Below are 27980 nucleotides of genomic sequence, written 5' to 3'. Positions count from 1 at the left end.
CAGACAGAGCATCAACTTCCTTCCCTCCCTCTTTCTGACTTCCAAACACCTTTTACTAAATTCTCGCATTTCTATAATCACTTTTTTACCTTAAATCTTCTTCTTTTTTATGAAAATTACCTCCTTATATGTAAAGCGCTTCCTTATTTTCACATTACAAAGCATTTCAATTCAAACCTACAAATGTTTTCAAATGTTTACAATTTTCTTTCTCTTTGACATCTGGTGGGAGGGTGTTCCACAGGGCGGGTGCCACTACCAAGAAGACCCTCTGCCTGGTTCCCTGTAACTTGGCTTCTTACAGTGAGGGAACTGCCAGAAGGCCCTCAGTGCTGGAGCTCAGTGTCCAGGCAGAATGATGGGGGTGGAGACGCTCCTTCAGGTATACCGGACTGAGGCCATTTCGGGCTTTAAAGGTCAGCACCAACACTTTTAATTGTGCTTGGAAACGTACAACCACAGCTTTCCTCTTGAGTCAAAGAGCTGTGTCTCATAATACCTACTGGCAGGTCAAACAGTTACTGAGGATCCAGCAAGAACACAGAACATCATTCCAAACTGCAAAAAAATAAAATTTGCTGTCTGGACTGGGTTTTCTTGTGGATTTAGCCTAGAGACATACGGTAGTAGTTGTTTTTAAAGAGAGTTGAAAATGGTTTGAGGGATGTTTCCTTTTCTTTGGAACACACCAATATTTTTGGGGTCACAGTATCATCTCTGGTCAAGCAGGTACTGCAGGTCTTGGAAAAGACAACAGAACCATGCAGCCCCTGTTTATTAGAGGGAAACATAGGATGAGTGTAGACTTCCTCATTAACAACCATCTCCCTTTCAAACCACCTTCAACTCTGTGTGACAACTATCCATTCTCAGCCTGTCATTCATAGGATTCCTAAGAGTTCCTTTCCTATGAGCCCCATGAATTAATTTGAATGGCAGGAGTCTCTTGGTGTGCACCGCCCTTTGGATGGATGTCACTGTTTACTCCACTGAGATGAATACAGAAGCCTTTGCAAACAGAGGAGCTCAGTGTATGTAAACAAATCTGCACCCATCACAAGCAGAAAATGGATTACAATAACCTCCCCCAAACGCATCTCCACAGCCACTAGTGCTGGAAACTTGTTTTGTGTGTGTGCGCGCTTTCTTAAATGAGAGCTGCAGTTCTGAGGAACCTAAATTTCACTGTCCAGTGCCATCCCAAAATGCTCTATATAGCACTTTTAAAATGTATTTTTGGTCAAAAGGCAGCATTCAATGCAGTGCGCCACACTGACCCTCAGGCTTATTACATTCCCCCTATTTCAATGTTATTCATCTCATTTTCCTGATTTTGTTATTTTTAATGCCCAAGAATCATGGCAGCAGCACAAGCAGATCCTTGGCAATTCATTAATTTGCCTTCGGCCGCTCATAATTGACTGAATTTGGAAGGTTTATTGCTCAGCATTGGGCTAGGAATAAAGAGTTGTCAAAAGAGCATAGAGTAATTACAGAGGAAGAAGGAAAGGCAGCTGTGGGAGACAAATTTCTTTTTGATTGTGTTAGCAAATTTGGGAACCTAATTTAAAGCTACATGATCATTAGCCTAGAAGCACAATGACGGGAAGGAAAACCATGCCACATGGGGCCTGGAAATTGATCTGCCTGGTTTTCTGTCTCAGTATTATACAGTATCTTTGGTTTAGACCGATTTCTAGTGATACCTTACTAAAGGTGGCCACGCCAAGGAAGCTTTGGGATCTCTCAGTTATCAGTACAACTATGAGGATTTTCTAGGGCTTAAAACAGAACTCAGATTCCACAATGTACTATTCTCATTTTGTAATCTGCATGATAGTAAGAAGGCCAGAATACACCATCACTACCTTCAGCCATAAATATGAAGCTGTAACAAGTTCACTATTGAGCATGTACAAAGTATCCTTCTGAGCAAACCCAGGCATATGTTCAAAGACAGCTTCTATGTGGAAAGTGCCATAACTTTTTCTTCATAACTAAGTAAGAGTGAAAGCATTCGTGCACACACACGTGAACACACACACACACACACACACACACACACAAATATGTTTGTAGATAGCTAAGGTTTCAGGCTGATTAATAAGATTTTGGATTCTGAGCTCCTGGAACTACCAAGACGGCCCCATGAGTTATGTTACAATATTCACCACATAAAATATATCATTGTTGTTGTTGTTGTTGTTGTTGTTGTTGCTGCTGTTGTTGTTGTTGTTTAGTCGTTTAGTCGTGTCCGACTCTTCGTGACCCCCTGGACCAGAGCACGCCAGGCACTCCTGTCTTCCACTGCCTCCCGCAGTTTGGTCAAACTCATGCTATCATTATTATTATTATTTAGGTCTCAGGGCAGGTTACAACAATTAAAACACAATGTTAAAAGCAGTTTAAAACAACTTACAACCACAGAATAAGGTGGTTCTTTAAAAGAGGTGTGTTTGGTATTTATTAAAAGCTGTATAATGAAAATGCCAAATGCAGCTCTGTGGGGAGAGAGTTTCACAACTTGGAGCTGCCACGGAGAAGGCCCTCTTCTGGGCCTCCTTCACCCCAAGCTTCTGAGGGCAGGGGAACAACCAATAAGAAGCCCTCTGCCACTATTAACACCCAAGAAGGTCTGTAGGGAGGGAGACCGCCTTTCAGGTATTTGGGACCTGGGTAGATTAGGGCATTAAGCACTAATGTGTCTGCATTGCTATGTGTTTCTTTTCCCTGTATTCCCACTGTTTGTCATTCCACACACACCCCAAAAAATGTGTATGTCTACCTGTAACACTTCATGGATCCGATGATGTGAACCGCAGTCCACAAATCCTTGTGCCACAATAAATTTGTTGGCCTTGAAGGTGCCACAAGGCTCTCTGGATACTGTTTAACATACACCTCTGATCCTGATCTTTGAAAACTCATAAAGAAGCCTAAAAATATCTTTTTTCACTTCTCAAACATGTGTGTATGTCTGTGTATGCACGCACATTTCTGCTCTTCACAAGATAGACGATAAAAGGGGAACTGTGGCTAAACTGATTTATCATGCCCTGCAGCTCAGGAAAGATGAAACTGCTCTGTGCAGAAGAGAGGAATGTGGGGGTGGTGATTTAGCTATTATGCTCGCTTGCTGCTGCAACGGGTCTGAATTTTGCCAAGGGAAAACCCATTCTTTGCAACAACTTGCTTTTCTATACTGTCTGCAGATGGAGTCTTTCTCCAGAAAGCTCACCAGATTGGCTGAGGCTCCCAGATTCTGCCTTAACAGCCTTCCCCCTTAAAAAATAAATAAATCGCCTAACAGATGAAACAATGCTGTTCTCACTCTCCAGCCTTCGTGATTGAGAAGCCAAGCTGCTGCACGTCATAAATGTGAATCATATGCCTTGCACATCACTTAAACAGATGCCGCTTGCAGAATAGAGATATAGATCACCGTCAACGCTCTTGACCTTTTCCTCTGCTTGGAATGGGCACAGGGGCGTTCTGTGGGTGGAGATTTTGTATGCATGCAATTCCGGAGGCAGGAATCCCCTGCCTGTGGATTTCAAGGCTTGCTGCTGGCTCGGATAGAGCAGCTTTATCCAACAGGCTGGGCTGGACTAGGGAGCTGCGTGTAGGTCCAGGTGGAGCACGCATGCTCCCACATCCGCAGCCCCCCTCCCTCCCATTCTCCTCCCCGATCTCCTCCCCTTCTTTCTCCTCCCACCCCTGTCCGGAGCTTTCAGCGGGGAAAGGACTTCGCTCGCCTATCGATCAGGGCAAGGGAAGAAGAGGAGGAGGCTGAGCAATAAGGGCTCGAGCCTTATCCCGGAGCAGTGAGCTGCAGCTGCGGCTCCTGTGATTTCAGCACCAAGAGTGCTGGACAGCTCCCATTGCGGCGGGCGAGGTACCGCTGCCAGTTGGGTTCAGTCTAGGTCCGCCAAGGGAGGCACTGACACACAAAGCCTGCTGGAAAGAAGGGAGGGAAGCATTTTTTTTAATCTTGCTGAAGCAGCCAGGGGATCCTCTCCTCTCTGGTTTTGCCGCAAACCTTTCTCCAAAGCCAAGGTCAGAGCAGGAAAGAAGACCTAACACACGGGAGGATGCTTCTCAAGCTGTCTTTATTGATACCGGTGCTGGCACTGATTGTAGGCCAGGCACATGGATTCCCCAAGCCCGAGGGCACTAGAGGAGGTAGGTACTTTAAAAGGTAAAAGGTATAGCACCTATTTTGAAAGGCGCAGCCCCTATTTTGAAACTTCCCAGTGTTGGGTAGGTGATCTCTACTGATCATTCATTCCTGCATAGCTGTGAGAATTGGGACACTTTATTTTATTTTATTTAACCAAGTTGATCCAGTTTCCTCTAGTGACTATTGACATATTACATGCCATTCTGTTTTGAAATCACTGCCAAGGGTCATAGCTGAACAAGGTGGATAAGTGTGCCAAGGTAAAAAGCAAAATGGCATATTTCTCTTCCACCCACCCACACCCACCCCGGATAATTGGAAGGAAATGAATGTTTATTCTCTTTTTTTATGCTAGATTTTCTTCATTCTGGAGTGTATTCTGAGCCAGCCTGATCTGTAGTGCAGCAGTTTTCCACGTCTCTCTTTGTGGGGATTGCTCTGAATGTCATAAAATCTTTTAAGCTCTTGATTATTCCAATCCGATTAGATTACTGCTATTTTAGTCCAGCGCTTATGTGAGGTTTTTCTTTTTTATGCGTGTGTGTGTGTTGGTTTTCTGCTTGAGAAAATGAAGGAACAGTCCAGCGTGAAGGAGATATTCAAGGCTAATTTCCTAAACAAAGGCAGGAACCAGGCAAACTGTACCCTCCTTCCTTTCTGTGACGTACAATGTAATCCTATGCATATTTCCTCAGAAGTTCAATGGAGCTTACGGTACCTCCAGAAAAGTAGGCATAGGATTACAGATTTAGCTTCAGCATCTTCAATATTTATATCCCAGGAACCGATGATCAAATACATGCAGGGTATTAAGGGTAGATTGTTTAATACTATAACTTGTTTATTGTTTGTGTGTGAGAGAGAGAGGGGGGGAGGGAGAGAGAGAGAGAGAGAGAGAGAGAGAGAGAGAGAGAGAGAGAGACTGCATACCATAATTATATATATGTGTGTGTCTCTTTTCTAGATAAAGCTTTACACAACAGAGAATTAAGTGTAGAGAGACCACTAGAAGAACAGGTAGGTAAAACCAGTGTCTATTTATTTATTTATTAAATGTCTATCCTGCCCTTCTGCCCAAAGGAGCCCAGGATGGTGAACACTCAAATGATAAAACAAGAGAATGAAAAATTAAATAAAATAATAAAAATAAAAACTAATCTAAAGACATGTAAAATACAAACTCTCTTTGAAGTTGTTGCAGATAGCCCTGCTTTTAATTGTCAGGAGAGTCCCAACAATTTGATGAGATGAATGGAAGAATGGTAGGCCATGTGAGCTGTTGTGAGACTAGCGGGGGGGGGGCGGAGGGAATGAAGTCTCATGTTGCCATAAAGATTAATAACTATCCCAACTAACTTGTACAATATACTTGGTTGTAAGCCCACAGAGTTCAATGGCTCTTACACCCAAGCAAGTAATTGCAGCCTTATTTGTGGTGTGAGCTTTCAGCAGGTAAGAAATGTAACAGTGCGATCCTAACCACGTCTACTCAGAAGTAAGTTTTACTGAATCAAATGGGGCTTACTCCCAACTAAGTGGGGTGAGGATGGCAGGTTAATTCATTGGAGGAATGAATCTGATAAAGTAGACTCTTGGTGTGCTAAAAGCTCGTGACATAATAACTGTGCTAGTCTTCTGAAGGTGTCCTAGGATTCTTGAATGTTTTGCAGGCTAGCTAGAGTTCAAGAAGAAAATCATTTAACTAGTCAAACAAGAAGATCTTTTCAGAGCTCACTTCTAGCCCAGCCAGTGTCTTCTGTCATGACAACTTACAAATTATTCAGTAGACACATATAGCAGGGAAATCCAATAGTGCGCCATTCTTTTTCACTTACCCTGAGAATTTCTCTCGTACAGGCCATATTTACTCAGAGGTACGTCCCACTGTGATCAACATGGCTTACTTAGATTCATAGAATTTCAGAGTGGGTAAGCACCCCTACGGTCATCTAGTCCTAAGCAACATGAAAAGCTCCAGAGCACCCTGAACGTGATAATTTATATCTTGGCTTCACTCTGTATTGATTTCAGATGCTTGTAACCTCTGGATATGCAATGTCTTAACAGCATATAAGGGAGGTGGGGGGATTCTTTCAAGAACTGTTACCTTCTAGCCTTCATAGCCTCTTCCAGCCATGTGAATTTAGTGCCATGTTCCTTCTTTAAAGAGACATAAACGAGGTTATAAATAAAAGTACTTCTGAGCACAAGGTGCCTAATCTCCCACCAGGCTGATCAAGTGTAGCCTTGTCTCCAAGGACTAGAGTTTCCTACCCAGATGGAATCAATAGATCTTAAAGCCTGATGGCTTTCTTTTATTTATTACACACACAATTTATTTCATTTATATCCCACCTTCCATCCAAGGAGCTCAAGGAGGCGTACATGGTTCCCCCCTCCCCATTTTATCCTCACAACCATCCTGCTGTTAGGCTAAGAGACAGTGATTGGCCGACCCAAGGTCACCCAGTGATCTTCATAGCTGTGAGGGGTCTAGATCCCCAGTCTCATATGCCTCAGTCCAACCACTCTGGCCACTACCCCACAATGGCTCCCTGTCTCTCACTCTCTCTGTTCCAGCTTGCATTCGAAGCACAGTCGTACCTTGGTTTTTGAATAGCTTAGTTCTCAAACGTTTTGGATCCTGAATGCCACAAACCCAGAAGTGAGTGTTCCGGTTTGCGAACTATTTTTGGAAGCCAAATGTCTGATGGGGCTCCTGCGGCTTCCGATTGGCTGCAGGAGCTTCCTGCAGCCAATCAGAAGCCGTGCTTTGGTTTCTGAACATTTTGGAAGTTGAACGGACTTTCGGAACAGAGTCCGTTCAACTTCTGAGGTACGACTGCATCTTATAAAAGTCACAGTTCATTTTCAACCCTATCGGTATTGTCAGGGGTTCAGGAGCAGAGGCAAGGGCAAGGGAGGAAACAGAGAGCGAGGGGGAGGAGGCAGAAGAAAAGATGAGTGATGACGACGACCCGAGATCTCCGAGTCTTTCCAGTGAATCAGAAGATTCACAGAAAGGAGCACCAGTGGCCAGGGCAAGGGGGGAGCCTAGGGGGACATCCCAGGAAGATAGAGCCAGAGGGGACTCAGAGGAGAGCAGTTGGAAATCGGGACCAGCGTCACAGCCAGAGAACAGGGAAGAGGAAGAGCGCCAGAGATCAAGCGCTGGCAGCTCGCAACAGGGGGGAGGGCACGAGTCAGGAGTGGCCACACCTCCATCGGGGAGCGAAGAAACGGTCAGACGGAAAGTGGAAGGTTGGGCGCGCGCGCCAAGTTCAAATGCACAGGAAAGTGACGCAGTAGGCAGCCAGGAAAGGGAGCCAGGTCCTAAAGCCCGGCGCAAGGAGACAGGGAGTTCCGGGGGGTCGGCGTCAGAAGAATCCCGGAAGGAAGAGACCCCGGGGGGCAGAGGGACCCAGAGGAGAACAGTCAGGCGGAAAAGGTGGAGCAGGGCTAGGATATTAAGTTGGTGCACAAGGGGCGGAGACTCAGACGGAGCTTCGCCGATCTAGCCATTAGACGTAGAGTTGCACGCAGCAGCTTGGGAATGGAAACTGTAACTCAATAAAGACTTTTACTTAATGACCGCTGGCTAGCGTGATCCTCTGTGAGCTAGGATCTTGAAGCAGCTCTGACAGTAAGCTCCGTCTCCAAATTGTGGGCATCTACAGCCTCGAGGAGAGGAGAGAAGCAGGTGCCTACTAGCTAGCTCACGAACGGCAGACAACATGACGGCTGAGCAGCAGATAGAGGAACTCAGAAAAGCAGTGTCACAACTGAATGCCGAGGCTCTCGCATCCAGGAAGAGAGAGGAGGAGGCAGCTGCCGCCTGCAGGGATCTCCAGGTCAGGTTGGACATGCTTACGAAGCACGGGCAACTGACACCCAAACAGGAGGGGATTGGGTTGGCGAGACGAACAGGCGGTCTGGTCTCTCACTTCGATGGGAACCTGCAGCAGTACCCCAACTTTAGAGCAGATGTAATGTGCGCACTGGAACTGCTGAAAAAAGACTTTAGAGATGAGCAAGAGAAAGTGGGGTTCATCATGTCCCATTTGCATGGGGAAGCTAAAGCATGGCTGCGCAATTTGTGGAGGGATAAGGATCCGGCGCTCCAAAATGCGGATGCCTTTATTAAAGCGATGGATGGGTGTTTTTTATCAAGCATTGACGTGGATCTTGCTCGGCAGCAGATACATGGACTGAAACAAGGGAGGGCCAGCGTAAGGCAGTATCATGCCCGCTTTTTCGCTTTGGTCAGTGCTCTGGAATGGGACAGGGATTCGGCTCCTGTAAGAGACCTGTTTTGGGAGGGATTGCACGGCTCTGTGAAAGATGAAATTGCGAGGGGGGAGAGACCCCGGACCACGCAGGAGATCGTTCAGAGGGCGCTAGCCGTGGGGGTGCGGCTGGAAGAACGTCCGTGGAGCAGGGACGAAGGGCGTGGAGGGCGCGAACCAGCCAGGGGCTCCTCCTTCTTTCCCAGAGAAGCAGCGCGTGCGCAATCCACGCCTCCGCCAGGAGGAGGGGTGGAACCTATGGAGGTTGGAAGTGCAAGGGCTCAGTCAGCAGCCAGAGCCCTAGCACCGACAACAGTGAAAGTGAAGCCTCCTAGAGGGAACAGGAAGTGTTACATCTGCAAGGATCCAGGGCATATGGCGAAAGAGTGTCCCCGGAGGCTCCACAAGCACACTGCAGCCTCAGCAATGGTAACTGCAGCAACGCAACAAGGAGGACCACAGCAGGGAAACGACGATGTCTGGCTGGAGGAAGAGGCACTGGGGCCCAGCCAGACGTGTCAGTGAAGAAGTCCCCGGAGATTTCACAGCCCATAGACCCCCTCCCGCCCAAACCAGTAGTGAGGCTCACCGCATCGCTCCAGCTGCCCAATGGAATCACCATGGACGTGCCGCTCACCATTGACTCGGGAAGCAATGCGGACTTTATAGGGCAGGACTTTGTAGACCGGCACGCTATACAGTTGCTGCCGGCCACGCTGCCTCTGCAGGTGGTCACGGTGGATGGCAGGGAGCTGCTAGGGGGGCAAGTGGTGAAGCAGACACCGCCAATGGTGATGCGCCTTGGGAATCACAAGGAAATCATCAGCTTCAACGTCACTCAACTATCGGACACGCCCATTGTATTGGGCATGAGTTGGCTGGACAAGCACAGCCCAACGCTGGCTTGGTACCAGAGGCAGCTGACCTTCGGCTCTTCTTTTTGTGCTGAACACTGCATCGTGCCCCGGCAGGAAGGAGAGGAAGAGGAGTCACAGCTGCTGCTAGGCACGCTGCAAGCGATTCCCCACAAGTACGCAGAATTTTTGGAGGTTTTCTGCGAGAAGGAGGCAGACAGGCTACCCCCCCACAGACCATATGACTGCAAAATTGACCTGCTGCCGGGGGCGGCGCTGCCTAAAGGGAAGCTGTATTCCATGTCTGAGGATGAACTGCAGGAACTCAAAGAGTTCATAGATCATAATTTGGAGCGCGGTTTCATCCGGGAGTCCAAGGCAGCGGGGGGCAGTCCTGTATTCTTTGTTAAGAAGCGGGACACGCCCCAAAAAAGACTTGTGGTGGACTATCGCATCTTAAACAGTGTGACCAAGCCATCGGACTTCCCCATGCCCCGAATCGACGACCTCCTCGCAAAGGTACGGAAGGGCAGCGTGTTCACCAAGTTAGACCTGCGAGGGGCGTACAACCTCATTCGCATGCGGGAAGGAGATGAGTGGAAGACAGCCATGTTCACGCCTCTGGGCACCTACGAATATAGAGTTATGCCTTTTGGATTGCAAAATGGCTCCCACGTTTTTCAAGCGTTCATGCATCACGTGTTGGCGGGGCTCCTCTACAAGACGTGCGTCTGTTTCTTAGATGACATCCTGATCTTTTCGGAATCGCAGCAGGAGCATGACAGACACGTCAAAGAAGTGCTAAGCAGGCTACAGCAGCATAGGCTCTACGCCAAGCTGGAGAAGTGCCAATTCGACGTGACGGAGGTGGATTTTCTGGGCTACAAGTTGTCTGACAAGGGGCTCGCCATGGACAGCGCCAAGGTTCGAGCGGTGTTGGACTGGAAGAGTCCACGCAACCGGAAGGAGGTCCAACGGTTTGTCGGCTTCGCGAACTTCTATCGCAAGTTTATCAAAGGCTTCGCTATGCAGACAGCGGCCATCACGGACACGCTTAGCTCCAAGAAAAAGAAATTCATCTGGACAGAACAGGCGGAGCAGTCCTTTCAGGCACTCAAGCGTCTCTTCGCGTCGGAAGAGCAGCTGCTGCATGTCGACCCCAGCAGGCCGATGAGGGTGGAGACAGACGCCTCGGACAGAGCCGTGGGAGCAGTCCTGCTGCAGAAAGACCCGCAGGGGGTTTGGCGGCCGGGAGCGTTTTACTCCAGGAAGCTCAGCAAGTCCGAACAGAACTACACCATCTGGGACAGGGAGTTGCTGGCCATTCATGCAGCATTCAAAGCATGGAGGCACTTCCTGATCGGCGCCAAGCACACGGTGCAGGTCTGCACGGACCACAAGAATCTGGAGCACTGGCGCACGGCACAGTTCCTGAACCAAAGGCAGATACGTTGGGCTGAGTTCTTTGCGAACTTCAACTTCCGAATAGAGTATGTCCCGGGGGACACCAACATCATGGCGGACGCTCTCTCTCGTAAGCCACAATATCTGGAGGACGCCAAGCCAGCGGCCGCCATGCACATCTTCGCACCAACAGTGTGGGCGTGCGCTGCGGCAACAGTGGACCTGGAGGCGGTGCGACGAGCGTTGCAGGATGACTCCTTCGCGCAAGCAAAGATGGCAGAGGTGCACAGGGGCACGGCAGCGACCGACGAGTTCCAGCTGAGAGATGAATTGCTCATTCGTAAAGGGGCCATCTACGTGCCGGGAGACGAACTTCGCGCCAAGGTACTGCAGCAGCTGCACGACGCGCCCACTGCCGGGCACTTTGGCAAGGAGAAGACGGTGGAATTAGTCGCCAGGGACTTCTGGTGGCCCGGAATGAGAGGGGAGGTCGCGGACTACGTGGCGAGGTGTGACACCTGCCAGAGGGCCAAACCGGTGCACAAACCGCCGGCCGGACTGTTGGAACCGCTGCAAACTCCGGTCGAACCATGGGAGAGAGTGGCCCTGGACTTTGTCACGGATCTGCCCAGCTCGAGGGGCAAGACGGCCGTGCTGGTGGTGGTGGACTTGTTCTCCAAGATGGCACATTTCATTCCGTGTGCCAAGGTGGCCACGGCGGAGCAAACCGCCAAACTGTTCATAGACCACGTGTTCAAGGTTCACGGTCTGCCACGGTCTATTCTGTCCGACCGGGGGCGACAGTTCATCTCGAATTTCTGGCAGAAGCTGATGGGCTTCCTGAACGTCAAGATCAACCTGGCGTCGGCGAGACACCCGCAGACCAACGGGCAGGCGGAGCGGGTCAATGCCATCATGCAGCAGTACCTGAGATGTTATGCGAATCAACAGCCTGCGACGTGGGTGGATTACCTGCCGCTCGCCGAGTTTGCCTACAACAACACGAAGCACGTGTCCACGGGGGTCACGCCGTTCTTCGCCAACAACGGGAGGCACCCCAGAACCTTCCCGGGACTGGAAAGGATGGGGGAGGGGGAGCCGCAGACAGCAGATGCGTTCGCGTCGGAGTTGCAGGAGGTCCACGATCAGCTGCGGCGACACCTGGAGCTGGCCAAACATGCATACAAGGTGCAAGCGGACAAACACAGAAGGGTTGGCGAAGAGATCCATGTGGGAGACTGGGTCTGGTTAGCAGCCCACGCAGTGCCGGCCAGGTCGTTGGCCAAGAAGAAGCTGGGGCATAAGCAACTGGGGCCCTACCAAGTCGAAGAGCAGGTCAACCCGGTGGCTTTCAGGCTGGCGCTTCCGGAGGGTTCCAGAATGCATCCGGTGTTCCACAGATCGGTGCTCACTCCCTACAAGGCACCGCACAGGTTTCAGGAACCCGGAACGGCACCGAGTCCGCTCAGAGAAGGAACCGGGCACGCGGGAGTGGCACAGGAGGAACGCATCAACGAAGTCACGGAGATTTTGGACTCCAGATGGGGGGAAGAAGGGGTAGAATACCTTCTCGCCAAGGAGGGCACCCCGGCCAGTGCGAACAGCTGGGTGCCGGGCTACGCCTTGGACGAACCTCTGCTCAAAGACGAGTTTCATGCCCTTTTCCCACATAGACCAATGCCAGAAGACTTTTTCGACGACTGGCTTTTCACGCCAACGCTTTCTGCCAGCACGTTCCGGGGGTTCGACTCGGACGAGGACCCGATACGAGACGCCCGTTCCCCGGAGGGGTCACCCTCGGGATCTGCCTCAGAACCCTCGTATTGGTGGGACGATAGACCAGAGGAGCAGTGGCGCAGGAAGTGGCAGGAAGGTCCAGGACGAGCAACGCCGCCAGGAGGAAGTGAGGGAGAGACGGACATGGACGTTTTCGGGGACGACCCTGGTTTCGAGCACGGCGGCACAGAGATGGAAGCGGAGGTGACCGTCGTCGACGAGAGCAGGGAGGCAGAACCGGGAGACTTCAGATGGAGGCCCGCCACGGGAAGCGAACTGTATCCGACGTTCGTCCCTCTGACACAGCAGCACCCAGTTCCCGCACCGGAAGGAGGGGAGGGGGGAACGGGGGGCTTCGAGGGGGGATGGATGTCAGGGGTTCAGGAGCAGAGGCAAGGGCAAGGGAGGAAACAGAGAGCGAGGGGGAGGAGGCAGAAGAAAAGATGAGTGATGACGACGACCCGAGATCTCCGAGTCTTTCCAGTGAATCAGAAGATTCACAGAAAGGAGCACCAGTGGCCAGGGCAAGGGGGGAGCCTAGGGGGACATCCCAGGAAGATAGAGCCAGAGGGGACTCAGAGGAGAGCAGTTGGAAATCGGGACCAGCGTCACAGCCAGAGAACAGGGAAGAGGAAGAGCGCCAGAGATCAAGCGCTGGCAGCTCGCAACAGGGGGGAGGGCACGAGTCAGGAGTGGCCACACCTCCATCGGGGAGCGAAGAAACGGTCAGACGGAAAGTGGAAGGTTGGGCGCGCGCGCCAAGTTCAAATGCACAGGAAAGTGACGCAGTAGGCAGCCAGGAAAGGGAGCCAGGTCCTAAAGCCCGGCGCAAGGAGACAGGGAGTTCCGGGGGGTCGGCGTCAGAAGAATCCCGGAAGGAAGAGACCCCGGGGGGCAGAGGGACCCAGAGGAGAACAGTCAGGCGGAAAAGGTGGAGCAGGGCTAGGATATTAAGTTGGTGCACAAGGGGCGGAGACTCAGACGGAGCTTCGCCGATCTAGCCATTAGACGTAGAGTTGCACGCAGCAGCTTGGGAATGGAAACTGTAACTCAATAAAGACTTTTACTTAATGACCGCTGGCTAGCGTGATCCTCTGTGAGCTAGGATCTTGAAGCAGCTCTGACAGGTATATTACACCCAGAGGCTTTAAAAATGGACAAGCTGTGTTCCTGACTAGTCCTGCAAACCCCTCCCACAGAGCAAAACCTGGTCCGTGGTATACTAACCACCCTTTGAACCGAACAGCAAGGTCATTTTAAGAGTGAAAGTATGCAGGATTTATGGAAGAGATTATAGAACCACATTTGGGGGCGGAGAAGTGGAACAGAAGAACAGATATATATTCTTACAAGAGATCCTTGAATTTTCAGAAGTGGCCCCCTTTCTCTCCTTCTCATTCCCAGGTACGTTTTACCCAAATGTCAAACCTGGTCATGATGCCTTCTCTTATGATTATCAAGGTTATTCCCACCTGTTCCCATCTGAACATACCCACTTTCCAGATTGCAGGAACTCCTCAAATTACCAAACCTCTAATAATAGTTTTATACTTATATCCCAGCCTCAAATGTGACTTATCTCTAGTTATTGTACCCTCCTAAGTTCTGGTTTTTGTGTTCCCTCCTAAGTTCTTTGTGCCTTCTTATACCTTTCTAGCCACTGTACTTAAACTTAAATGTTATGTGACCTTAGATGTATGCCAGTGGCGGCTAGCTCTTTGGGGGGGCAGATTGAGGGCTACAGTGACCCACACCCAAGCCTCCAAGGGCTGCATATCACGGTAGGCATAGAGAGCGAAAGTGGGTGTGGCAAAAGCTGCAGTTCTCAAGGCTGCCTTCCAAAAGGCTTTCCCATCAGCTGTGGAATACTGTTTAAAATCATTTTTTATCACTCGATCTTCATCATTAAAATTAGCAACAAACAAACAAATCCCCCAACATGTTTTTTAAATAAAAATTTAAAAATGGACAAATTTGATGCCAAACACACAAAAAACCCTTTGGTATCAAAACACCACCGGGGTGTGTCGGACTATTGTTGTTGTTTAGTCGTTTAGATGTGTCCGACTGCTTTGGTGGACCAGAGCACACCAGGCCCTTCTGTCTTCCACTGCCTCCTGCAGTTTGGTCAAACTCATGCTGGTAGCTTCGAGAACACTGTCCAACCATCTCATCCTCTGCCGCCCCCTTCTCCTTGTGCCCTCCATCTTTCCCAACATCAGGGTCTTTTCCAGGGAGTCTTCTCTTCTCATGAGGTGGCCAAAGTATTGGAGCCTCAGCTTCACGATCTGTCCTTCCAGTGAGCACTCAGGGCTGATTTCCTTCAGAATGGATACGTTTGATCTTCTTGCAGTCCATGGGACTCTCAAGAGTCTCCTCCAGCACCATAATTCAAAAGCATCAATTCTTCGGCGATCAGCCTTCTTTATGGTCCAGCTCTCACTTCCATACATCACTAGTGGGAAAACCATAGCTTTAACTATACGGACCTTTGTTGGCAAGGTGATGTCTCGCAGCAGTCAATAAAAATATGCCATTTGACATGTTTATTCAGAAGGACGTCCTACTGTATTCCATGAGATTCACTCCCACGAAAGTGTGCAGAGGGTTGCAGCTTTGAATGCCCCCCCTCCCACTCCAAATCAATTTTCAAAAAAGAGCAGCTTCCCACAAAAGAAAGGAAATTCTCCATGAAAAGAGCACAAATTGGCATTAAAGGGTCTAGTCCATAATCTTTTATTTAGGGAAATGCTTTCATCACCTCCTGGGAAAAGGACGAAAGATGCTGTGGTGGGAAGTGGAAGGGCTGTGGCTCAATGGGAGAGCATCTGCTATGCATGCAGAAGGTCTCATGTTTGATTCCTGGCATCTCCAAGTAAGGCTGGGAATGTTCCCAGCCTGAGACCTTGGAGAGCCACTGCCAGGCAGTGCTAAGCTAGAAGGACTCAGCGTCAGGCAGCTTTGCACATTCCAATAGGTTAAAAGAAATAGATTGGAGGAAAAGAGTGTGGCATTTGCCTCCTAGGATGGGTCATAAGGAAAGGGTTAAAATGGGTGTGATGTGATTGGCCAGTGAGAATGCAAGGGGGGAGTAAAAGTTAGAGTGGGAGGTTTTGAAAGTCAGTTGAGGTTTGGGAGTTGAGAGTTGAGTTTTGGGAGTTGGAGAAGGAAAGGGGAGGATTAGGTGTGGGTTTGTAGAGTTGTATTGTGAGAGAGTGAGAGGAATTGTCAGGTGGAGTCAGATAGATAGTTGGGAATAATCAGTTGGGAGTTGTTAGGAACTAAGATTAAGAAACTGACAAGAGAAAAATAAACTGTAACCATAAGCTTGTTCCTGCATTTAAAAATAAACTTGATTATTTGTTAATGTTAACAACTGTCTGGACTCCGTGTGTCCCCGTGAGAAGCGGGGTGGTGGCAGCGAAGAAAGCAATCACAGTGGTGGCACAGGGTCAATAGACTGTCAAACGTCCGGGGGCCCTGTGTGATTGCCACAAAGAGCTACACACGATTCATTCCAGTGCAACAGAGACGGTGTGTTCATATATCCATAAACTATCTTTCTCCCCAAAACAGATTGCTGAGGCAGAGACGGATAAAATGAAAAAGCCAGCCTCTACAGGTATATTTCATGCTTCTTCCCCTTATTCATTGCACACACATACTGCTGATTGTTCAGAGGTATGAGATGGTTTATTGGGCATCTGTGCTGTACGTCTTCCAGACAACAAGCCGGAATTCAGAAATTACTCATTTGCTGACGACCTGAACCTGCTCAAATTGGCAGCAGAAAAAGAGAGGAAGGAGAAGGAAAGGGAATCAATCAGGAGCTCCCTGTATGACCAACAGCTTGCCCTCGAGGATACAGATTCCACCAAGAGCCGGAGGCTGGTTGATGATTATGACTCCACTAAAAGCAGCCCGGACTATAAATATCAAGGTAATTCATTAGGCTTCATACACCAAGCTTGTGTTTTGAGTGTATAATGCATACAGGGCCTCTCCGGATGTCCATTTCATTCATTCTTCTTTGTGCTCATGATGCTGTTGGGGCAATACTGTTTTCAATACTATTTGCACACAGTCCTCTGACTGGAAGTTGAGCATTTAGGGAGCAATCCAGTGCTCAAGAAGGTGATGCAAAGCAAACCAGTGCAAATGAAGCCGGTGTGAAGTTACGCCAGATCCAAACCCAGCTCAGCAGCAGGGCTTCTGGTCTGCCTAAGCCTGGCAGAAGGGAAACAAGCCTTTAAAAGAGTGTCTCACTCTGGGTTGCTGGATCACATGACCAAGCTGAAGAGGCTTAGGATCCAGCCTAAGTCTTCCCTCTCTAAGCCTGCTTCCTTTGGGGACTTAAACAGGCCTTGGCCAGCTTTGCCTGTGTATCTTTCGCTAAACTGGAGCTGGGGACTTGATGCTGGCAGAACTAGAGATCCCTTGCATCCTGAACCAGCAAATCTTGCCATATTATGTATTGACCCCTTAGTGTTACCACTCTGCAGTGGAACACTGTTCACTGCAGAGATGCAGCAGGCATCCTCACTTTCCACTTTCAGGTGCAGCTTGAAGACTTTTTTTTATGCCAACAGGACTTTACAGCTGATTAATTTTTATTTTTGATTAGCCAGTCACCTGAATGATTATTTGTGGATGTGTGTGGATGTGTGTGTGGAAAGAAAGAAAGAAAGAAAGAAAGAAAGAAAGAAAGAAAGAAAGAAAGAAAGAAAGAAAGAAAGTTTTATGTTTTAACATTGTGCACCACCCTGATATTTTATGATATGGCAGGAAAAACATAGTTTCATAAAGCAAATACGGTAAATAAATTGGGGTACTCAGCCCATGAAAATGCCCAGCGACACCTGACCTTAGTACTGCGTAGACAGAGAGACATTTGCAGGATGCCACGTATAATATGGTTTCACATGGGAGAGGACATAAACGACATAAACAATGCAAAGCACAGCAAAGTATATCACACAGAAACAGCCTATGAGAAAACCCTAGAATCATATTGATGTGACCAAAGCAGTTCATTCATTTATGGTTTAGCCTTCTATCCTTTGGGACTGGTGTCATGGAGGGGGGGGGGCGGGTTGTCAGATCAACACGAAGTAAAATTGGGGAGGTTCAGTCCAAGCAAACTTTAAGACGCCTTGGTTTTGGCTGTTGTAAATTCATACGCAGAAGCCAGGCAAGTCTGCAAGCACAGTTTGATGCAGGAATAACATCCCAGTCATTGCCAGATCCCAGCCTGTCTTCATGGATGGCTTCCATGTAATCTTCATATGCAAAGTAATCTTCATATGCTAGCGGAACTATAGATGGCACAAAACGGACCTCTTCCAGTGCATCATTATTCCATAAACACTCTTCTTGTCTTATTGCATACTGTGAATTTGCCATTATGTTTTGCCAATATATTAAGACAATGTTGACAACACAAAATACCATATATGATAAAAGCAATCTCAGTTCTCTGGATGCTTATGTAGTTATTCAAATAACACCCATGCATAAGAGTAGAAAGTACCAGCAGGTTTGGGAGAACTCTAAGCTTTGTAAAGGTAAAGGAACCCCTGACCATTAGGTCCAGTCGTGGCCGACTCTGGGGTTGTGACGCTCATCTAGCTTTACTGGTCGAGGGAGCCGGCATACAGCTTCTGGGTCATGTGGCCAGCATGACTAAGCTGCTTCTGGCGAACCAGAGCAGCGCATGTAAACACCGTTTACCTTTCCGCCAGAACAGTACCTATTTATCTGCATGCACTTTGATGTGCTTTAGAACGGCTAGGTTGGCAGGAGCAGGGACCAAGCTACAGGAGCTCACCCCGTCACGGGGATTCGAACCGCCGACCTTCTGATCAGCAAGCCCTAGGCTCTGTGGTTTAACCCACAGAGCCGCCCACGTCCCACAAAGCTTTGTGGATGCACCCAAAAAACCCCGTAGAAAAAACACCCAAGAGGAAGGATGCTAAAAACAGCTCAATGGAGCATACTCAGAAGCCTTAGAATGCTGGCTTGCTGTTGAAATAGAGAGGAACGTAAGACAGGGAGGAAGGAGTGGAACATCCTGAAGAGAAGTGCTCTTCATGGCAACATTTTATCACAGGCTCCTCTTGGGCACAGTTACCTCATTTATCTATGACGGTTGTCTATGGAGTTCCAGTTTATGTATACTGCTCCCTTCACATCCATAGAACGGGATCAGTTTGCATAGTTTTGGAATGTGCGAATTTGGTAAATGTGAATTTAAATGTGGACTGAATCCAATTTCTTCCCCTTCCCAGCTGACTGCAAATAGAATTAATTGAGCAACCCTACAGTTCTAATTATTTGAGAGACAATGAATCTCTTGATATTATTCATGCTTATATCCTTTTCTGCCATGTCCCCTTAGACTTGTGTGGGTGTTTCTTATTTCTTAAGACTTTTTTCAGTTGATGGATGGACTTCATCAAGCAGAAAGCACAAACCCATGTTGATAGATGGTAGCATGAGATTTTCTGCACCCACACCATTAATTTGACTGTGCCAGACCTGAGCATCTAGCAGTCCCCTGTACTTGCAAAGTTGACAAATGGTGGGGGTCAGAACAGGCCATCAACACTGCGGTGTCTCTCCCACCATCAGTCATTTTCTCATACCGGAAAGTATCTAGAATAACATAGTCCAGTTTCACCTAATGTTTTTACCCATGCAAAAGATAAACTCAACAAACGTAGTAGAGTAGAGCATCACTTGGTCAACCTGTGATACTTTCAGATGATCCAGATGGACTCCACCAACTTGATGGTACACCATTAACAGCTGAAGACATCGTTCAGAAGATTGCCATGAGGATATACGAGGAAAATGACAGAGGAGTCTTTGACAAGATCGTTTCCAAGCTTCTAAATCTGGGACTCGTAAGTTTTCTGGGCACCAGTTCATTTATGCTATTATGCCTGGTTTTCCCCCTTTCTTATTTTAGTCTTAGCTGCTATTTTTAAAAAAGCACTGAATGAATAGTTTGATCCTGAAACAAATGGATGTTCTTTTGAAGCAGAGCTTGGGCTCTGAGCACTGGTTTCAATTTGCATCAATCTCACCCTGCAGTTAAACTGGCTATTTGAAGCTTAGCCATGCAATGCAAGATGCCAAGTTCTTGAAAGGTTTTATAATGGGCAAATAAGCCCAGAAGGAGAGGGGCTGGGAACACATGAATGTGAGAAACAGTCCCTGTAAAGGTCCTACCCTCAACCAAGGCTGCAGATTACAGAGTGACTTGCAATATATATAAAAAAGAATAATCTGCAGGGCAAATATTACTGGATATAAGGCATAGCACTATTGACTTCAATAAAACCAGGCTATTTAAACCAGCTGAGCTGAAGTCTAAATTGATTTGCTTTGCTTATCATTGCTGAAATATGATGCCAAAGGACTTTATTCAGAGAGGTGGCAGGCTGGTTTTTTTCACCTCCTGAAGCTCTGACTGTCCTTATGAATTCTTGTGGCAGATGTTCAGCATCGTCTTAAGCCAATGGTAGTGCTTCAAACTGCACAATTAAACCATCAGCTGCATCAAACTAGACACTATTGATTTCCAAGGGAAACCTGCAAATTCAATTTGAAATGGATGTTCCAGTCTCCCTAATTCATTCTTCAGATGTCCCTGCGTGAAACAACTTGCAGACCTGAAGGGAGATGGATAATTTAGACTCTCCTTGTCTTTCCCAGATCACAGAAAGCCAGGCCTACACACTGGAGGATGAGGTGGCTGAAGTCTTGCAGCAGCTCATTGCTAATGAAGCAAACGATCGCGAAAAGGCATCTGAAGATCTTGGTGACATTCCAACCAGAGCAGAGAGTAATCCCAATGAAAAACAGGAGGAAAACATGGTAATTCCTATCAGTTTCATCCCACTTCCTGGAAAGGCCCCCTCATTGATCTTTGCTTTGGGGGAACGTGACTTCTATATTGAGCAAATTAGAGAGGTGCTATTATCATTGTCAATATATCAAGTATTTGTAGGAATCTAAAAACCTGCCAGTTTTGTTCCTCTAGTCCAGCCTTCTGCTTAATACAGTGGCCAGTCACGTGCCTCTGAGCACTCACAAGCTGTGCGTGAAAGTGAGGGTGGGTCCCTGGAGTTTATCACCAGCCTTTGGAATTAAGGAACCTGCTAAGGAGAAGGAGGGACGCAGGTGGTGCTGAGTCTCACACAGAGCCAAGGGCTTGCTGATCGGCAGTTCGAATCCCCGCAGCAGGGTGAGCTCCCGTTGCTCAGTCCCTGCTCCTGCCAACCTAGCAGTTCGAAAGCACGCCAGTGCAAGTAGATAAATAGGTACTGCTCCAGCGGGAAGGTAAACGGCGTTTCTGTGCGCTGCTCTGGTTCGCCAGAAGCTGCTTAGTCATGCTGGCCACATGACCTGGAAGCTGTACGACGGCTCCCTCGGCCAATAAAGCGAGATGAGCGCCGCAACCCCAGAGTCGGCCACGACTGGACCTAACGGTCAGGGGTCACTTTACCTTTAAGGAGAAGGAAGCTGACAGCCAGATGGGCTTTCCTTCTTACTTGCAACCAGTCCAGAGGGTGGTCCTGACTGTCAGCTTCCTCCTCCTTAACGGTGCCCTTGTAAAACTCAGCAGGAAGGAGGAAGGATGGGGACAAAATTAGAATGAGTTGGCTTTGCCTGTTCTTTGCTCTGGCTCCCTCTACTGTTGGCCTCCCTGCCTTCCACCCTATCAGTCTCAATGGGCACCAGCCACCACTGGGCATCCATATTTACACACTTCTGTTGTTAATGTCTTACATGGAGGCAACGAAAAATACTGATCAAGATGACACACTGGATAACACCTGGACTTCCTCCAACATCTTGGAAAGAAGAAACGAACTGCCTCCAGAGGATAATTTTGAAGATCTCCAGTATTTCCCTAACTTTTATGAACTACTGAAGAGTCTCAACACAGGTGAGTCTCATACAGGTTGAAATATTTTCTGACGTTTGGTTTTCTGGAACACTAACTGCCTATACGCTGATGTGAATGTGTGTGTTTTTTTAATAAAAAAAGGATGGTAGAGACCCATCAGGGCCATAGCATTTCCAAGGCTTGCAAAACTGTGTAAGGGGGTGAAGCAAGTCCCCTGATTCAGGCAACACATGGGGCAGAGGGGAAGTGATGAAGGTAGGAACTTGATGTCTGAATGGTGCGGCAAGACCTTTTAAGTGATGGCACCCTTACCCTGCATTAGGGCTGTGTTTCCAGCAGCAAAATGCCTTTCTCTGGCTAGGGATGGGGGAGAATTTCAATTCCATTACATTTAAAGCTGAACCTACCCAAAAGAATATATGGATAAAGGCACACCCAGCCTTTGAAATTCACTCTTCTCTGAATTTTGCAGTGCAGTTCTCCAGCCAACTAAGATGTTACCAAATTGCATATGCCAGGATAAAATCTGCATTAAAATGCATGTATTCATGAAGATGTGAGGGACACGGGTGGCACTGTGGGTTAAACCACAGAGCCTAGGACTACTTGCTGATCAGAAGGTCGACGGTTCGAATCCCCGTGATGGGGTGAGCTCCCGTTGCTTGGTCCCTGCTCCTGCCAACCTAGCAGTTCGAAAGCACGTCAAATTGCAAATAGATAAATAGGTACCACTCCAGCAGGAAGGTAAACGGCATTTCCGTGGGCTGCTCTGGTTCGCCAGAAGCGGCTTAGTCATGCTGGCCACATGACCCGGAAGCTGTACGCTGGCTCCCTCGGCCAATAAAGCGAGATGAGCATCGCAACCCCAGAGTCGGTCACGACTGGACCTAATGGTCAGGGGTCCCTTTACCCTTTACCTTTATTCATGAAGATAACACCCCAAAATGTTTTTTAATTAGGGGAAATAGCTGTACAAATTTTTGAATACTAGTGTTCTAGCACCACTGAATATCACTTCTAGGCTACCCCAGATGTTCCAAACCTGGCAAACAGTCCATATGAGCCCATTGAGGGGACATTGATGTTTGCCCTCCTGCACTCGCAGCCCTGCCCTCACAATCTCCGCAGCCGTTGATGTTCCAGCATATCATCGTTAAGATTATGCAACAGAATCAGCCACTTATTCCTTATCCCTGGGCCAAAGTGCCTCCAGCGGCCAACCTAGGAGAGCAGCACTTTGAACCTTTGCATAATTCAGCAGGGAGGTCATTGTCACTTGTACGTCACCGCTCCTCCATCCCATCCACACAGCTCTCTTGCTTTTGTCCCGTCAGCCCGCATCAAGCCAGGATGCAGAAGAGGCTCCTGGAATTGCAATGTATGCATAAATGGGAAGCGGTGCCTTCTCTCTCTCTCTTTAAAACAAGTGGCTGTGGCAGCTCTGAAGCTCTTCTAGCGAGGTCCCCTGCCAAGGCTGAGTGGTTTTCCCCACCTCTCACCACTTGATGACAGGCTACTCAGCTCTGTATTAATGTGCCCTTCAGTCATCTTGCACGCAGGCGGCTTCCTGCATAGCTGTCCCTGCCAGGGTAGGCAAATTTCATGCTGCTAATGCAAATGTATATGTCATAGGACTTTGTTCAGTCTGCATTTTTAATCAAGCCGGCCTGATTTGCACTTCCTGGAGGAATCACTGGGCCAGAAAGCAGCTACCCTTCAGTTTTTGCACTTCTCTAAATTTCGCAAAACGGTTATTGGCTAAAACAAACACAGAGAGAGAGAGAGAGCGCAAAAATATGTCATAATTTTATAAAAGTCATAATTTTTAATGCTGAAATGCATACAACATGTTATTTTATGGGAAAACATGCACACACAAAATACACTTTTAAAAAATAAATTAAAAGGATTACAGTAAGCTACAGAAATGGATGGAACAGAAATATGAACTATGTGAAAAACTGACATGGACTAACAAAAGATTCATCCATCCCTTTTGTATATGTATAGTTGGGATGGGTGATCAGTCTGTTGCACAGAGAGCATCAGAGATATGGAAAGTCAGAGACAGCCTGTGTGGTATAGTGCTTAGAAGGCTGGAATAGGACCTGGAAAAGGAGGGTTCAAATCCCACTCCTTCACGAGGGTCTCCCTGGGCCTGTCACTGTCTCTCAGCCTTAACTGACCTGGCAGAGTTGTTATGGGGGTTAAAGAAGGAGGGGGAGAATGAGGTACACCCCCTTGAGCTCCTCGGAGAAACTGGTGGGAGTTAGATGCAATGAAATAATAATAATAATAATAATAATAATAATAATAATAATAATAATAATAATAATAATAATAATAATAATAATATCTTTATTGTCATTGCCCCCATCGGGGACAACGAAATTACTTGACTGCTCCATAAAAACACCAATTAAACAATACAGTATAATACAGCAAGGGAGATTAGATGACTTTCAAAGTCCGGGCTTCCCATTCAGGGCCGAGATCGCTCTGGAGAAGAAGCTGTTCTTAAGACGACTCGTTCTTGTCTTCATCGACCTGTATCTTCGTCCTGCCGGCAAGAGCTCGAAGAGACAGTGACCAGGATGCGATGGATCTTTTACTATGTCCAGTGCCTTCCTATGGCACCTTGTGGCATAAATCTGCTCTAAGGTGGAGCGTGGGCAGCCAACAATGCTCTCTGCTGCCTTAACAACCCTGCACAACCCCATCCTGTCCTGGGTAGTATAGCTTCCGTACCACACACATAAGCCATAAGTGAGCATGCTCTCAATGGCACAGTGATAGAAGGCAAGCAGCAGTTTCTGCGGAAGATGGTTTTTCCTTAGAATTCTCAAAAAGTACAGTCTCTGCTGCGCCTTCTTCACAAGCCCCCTTGTGTGAATGAATGAATGATAGTGGATGAATGAATGAATGAATGAATGATAGTGGGAAGGAAAGAAGAAAGGTAAAAGAGGGAAATGTGCATGCTATGTTACAGGTTTTATGACAAGCTACCGTTTCGCTCCCAGACCTCCTTTGTGATTTTAGTCCTTCTGATCTATAAAGTGCAACCCTATGGCTTACTCCATTGTAAAAGGGTGGGAGGTTGCAGTCTTACAGTGCTGCAGATTGCACCTTAGAGATTGCTGGAAGAGAAAGAAAAATAGGCATAAAAAGACAATTCCCTGAATGCCAATATCAATATCCACGTTTGGGGCAAGTACTCTTTGGTGAGAGAGCCCCAGCAGAGATTTGAAATCACAAAATATGCAGCAGAGTAAAGCATGGAAATACAGGTTGTTAGACCTTTAAAATATGGCCTTCCAAGTTCCTTCCAAAGTTTCCCGCTTCCCCTAGCATAAGAAAAAGACAGTCTGGTAAGTTGAAAATGGTTTACTTACAAACCCTTCAAAGGTCAGATTCCTGTGCTTTTGCATACAACAATCATGAAACACAGGTTAGTTCCAAAGTGGTGAAAGTTCCTAAATTATTTGTATCAGAACACAAGGATTGAAAGTAGAAAGAAGCCATGTGGTTGGAGTGTGGAGCAGCAGCAGAGTTCACGAACACTATCATTATGTATTTTGTGTTTTTATCTTGTGTTTTTATGCTGTGAACTGAGATCTACAAATGAAGGGTGATATAGAAATTTAGTAAATAATAAAACAATGCTAATATGGCATTAACCCCTTCATGCATTCATTAGACTTGAGCATCTTGGTTATTATATGAGGCTGGTTAGCCTATATAGATTACATTTACCTGAGAGCAAGTTCCATTGAACTGATTGGGACTTGTGTACACTCAGGTGTAAGCTCCATTCTTTTGAATTGAACATACTCACAAGTGAACATGTATACGACCACAGCCTTAAAGACCTTCTGAGCTGGGACCTAGATATCTTGGAATACTGGTCTTCTACTGATGGGTTGGGGTCCGAAGTGGGTTGTATCCTGATCTGAAGTGGGCTGCAGCAGCAGATTGAATACTGTTGTCTTTTGGAGAGGAAGATAGAGCGAAGGGAGGCCAGCAGTAAAGGGAGACAGACCTCCTTTGTAGAAGAGGGTATTCCTATTTCAGAAGGTGCATTTATTAAAGTGCCATCTGCAAAAGGAACCAACAGGCTAAAGGCAGGGGAAGATCTCCTCCCTTAGACCAGATTGCCCCCAAGAGAAAAGTGGGAAGGTGGGCATGCATGACTAAAAAATTAAGAGGATCCCATGTTGAAAGTTGAAGTTAAAGGGGGAGCCCATCATGTCCCTAACTTTCCACAACCTGTGCACATGTTCACACCTGTGCATTGCTCATCAATGCAGAGAAAGAAGCCAAAGAAAAAGAAACGCTCATAACGATCATGAAGACTTTGATAGACTTTGTGAAGATGATGGTGAAATATGGAACAATCACACCAGAAGAAGGTGTTTCGTACCTAGGTAAGAACACATTCTTAACTCCTTGTAACAACGTTGCTCCCAGTGCCAGATTTGGTGGTTCCCTCATTGCGAGAAGTGAGGTTACAGGGAACCAGACAGAGGGCCTGATCGGTAGTGGCGCCTGCCCTGTGGAACGCCCTCCCATCAGATGTCAAGGAAATAAGCAGCTATCCTATTTTTAAAAGACATCTGAAGGCAGCCCTGTTTAGGAAAGTTTTTAATATTTAATGCTGTATTGTTTTTAACAGTTGATTGGGAGCTGCCCAGAGTGGCTGGGGAAACTCAGCCAGGTGGGGGGTATAAATAAATAATAAATTGTTGTTGTTGTTGTTGTTGTTGTTGTTGTTGTTGTTGTTTTATTTACGTATAAGCTAAACAAGCTATAGCTTAGGGCTCCACTCTCTTGGGGGGCCCCAAAAAAAATTAAGGAAAGAAAGTTGGATGTATATTTCCAAAATATAACATAAAAAACAGTGTTTTGTGTTGTATAGGCTCCTATGATGCAAGTAATGGGCCCCGCCTGCTATTACTGGTTTGCTCATTTCTATATACTGTATAGGATACCTACATTCTGCATGTGCAAATGGCTTTAGATACCTATTAGGTCCATAAATTACCATATAGTATATACTGAACACAAAAAACAGCAACAATTTGTTGTTGACAAAGGGCAGCTGGACATATAAAGGGCCCCATTAACCTTCAGTAGCTCAGGGCCTCATCCAACCTAAATCCAGCCCTGGCTGCTCCCTTTGTGCCATGAATACTGGTGATTATTACTGGTGAGCTATCATTTGTTCATCATCAGGGCTGGTTCCTGTAAAATCAGTGACCTTTTCATGGCAATTTATTGTAAGTAGTGCTGAGGTGCCCGGGTTTCTCTGTTCTTGGTCATAGTGTGAAACGATTTCAACCAGAATGAGACTGAACCTGAACAGATGTTCGCCGTAAGCTGCTGTAAGGCTGTTCATTTCAGTGGCCTTTTACTTAGGGATGGGAGATATTTGATTTTGTTTGCATTTCAATGAGAAACTGCCTAATTTGCAGTGTTTGAACCTGTACATGAACAAAAACACATCAATCCTTCAAAATCTGCACTACTTCATATTTTGTGATGCAGTTCTTCATCCAGAAAATGTGTACCAAAAATGCAGCCTATTGTATGCAAAAACGTTTGTTTTGAGTCAAAACTGTATACTAAAATGTGTATATGAGGAGAAGCTGATACCAAAATACTGACAAGTTTTCATGAGGATTTAAAAAAACTGAATTTATGACCAGAAAAAATGAGAAACAGAAAGAAACTGGAATGGACATTTATTTTTCTGATGCTCCTTAACAACAGAGCATTTCTTGACTGCAAGGTTTCCAATAGAAAACCTATACTGTATTTCAGATCTTCTTTTCCTGCTATTACTCACTACATGTACAGTGGTACCTCGGGTTACAGACGCTTCAGGTTACAGATGCTTCAGGTTGCAGACTCCGCTAACCCAGAAATATTACCTCAGGTTAAGAGCTTTGCTTCAGGATGAGAACAGAAATTGCATGGCAGCGGCACAGTGGGAGGCCCCATTAGCTAAAGTGGTGCTTCAGGTTAAGAACAGTTTCGGGTTAAGAACGGACCTCCAGAATGAATTAAGTTCTTAACCCGAGATACCACTGTATAAATTGAGCTACTGTCTCCAGTTCTTGGTGAATAGGACCTTGAAGTATTATGACATTTCCCTGTGATCAGTTTTAGTTCCCATTCAGTAGTAGCCCTTGAAGCCAGTGGTCATCGGAACTGCTTCTGATCGCTTGTGTTTTCCAAACCCAACAGTTTGCCCTTAATGGGATCTAGATGGATTTGGAAACACTAAAAAGCATTCTGTGAGGCAGCCTGGTGGAGAGGCAGTGCCACATGGTGAGGAGGGGGTGGAATGAAATTCCTGCTGTTGCTGCATATATGGCAACATTTCCACACGATTCAGTGGGCTCATTGGATTGCAACCCTTTTGGCAACTCAGAATGTTTGGGTGGTTAGAAACAGTGGCCAGGCTGCATGCTCCATCACTGGGGGCGGAGAGCAGGCAGGGCGTGACTGGCGCATGTCCCGGGGGCGTGGCGTGCTCCTGGAGGCGTGGCACATCTCCCCCA

At 47.2% G+C, this 27980-nt stretch overlaps 1 protein-coding gene across 1 annotated transcript in view; it reads left to right on the top strand.

Annotated features, from left to right (window-relative positions):
- The first annotated feature begins 3559 nt into the window (after positions 1–3559).
- Positions 3560–27980, top strand: part of SCG3 (secretogranin III) — a 57076-nt gene continuing 32655 nt past the window's right edge. The window contains exons 1-8 of the mRNA XM_081170055.1: positions 3560–4182; positions 5145–5197; positions 16077–16122; positions 16225–16440; positions 19263–19405; positions 20220–20381; positions 21303–21456; positions 25725–25841. Of these exons, the coding sequence (XP_081026181.1) occupies positions 4092–4182; positions 5145–5197; positions 16077–16122; positions 16225–16440; positions 19263–19405; positions 20220–20381; positions 21303–21456; positions 25725–25841 (982 nt within the window). The 5' untranslated portion in view covers positions 3560–4091. The remainder of the gene's footprint in view (positions 4183–5144; positions 5198–16076; positions 16123–16224; positions 16441–19262; positions 19406–20219; positions 20382–21302; positions 21457–25724; positions 25842–27980) is intronic.

Source organism: Podarcis bocagei (genome assembly GCF_964188305.1).
Source record: "Podarcis bocagei genome assembly, chromosome: 14".
Lineage (NCBI taxonomy): Eukaryota > Metazoa > Chordata > Lepidosauria > Squamata > Lacertidae > Podarcis > Podarcis bocagei.
This window is presented reverse-complemented; position numbering and strand designations above follow the sequence as displayed.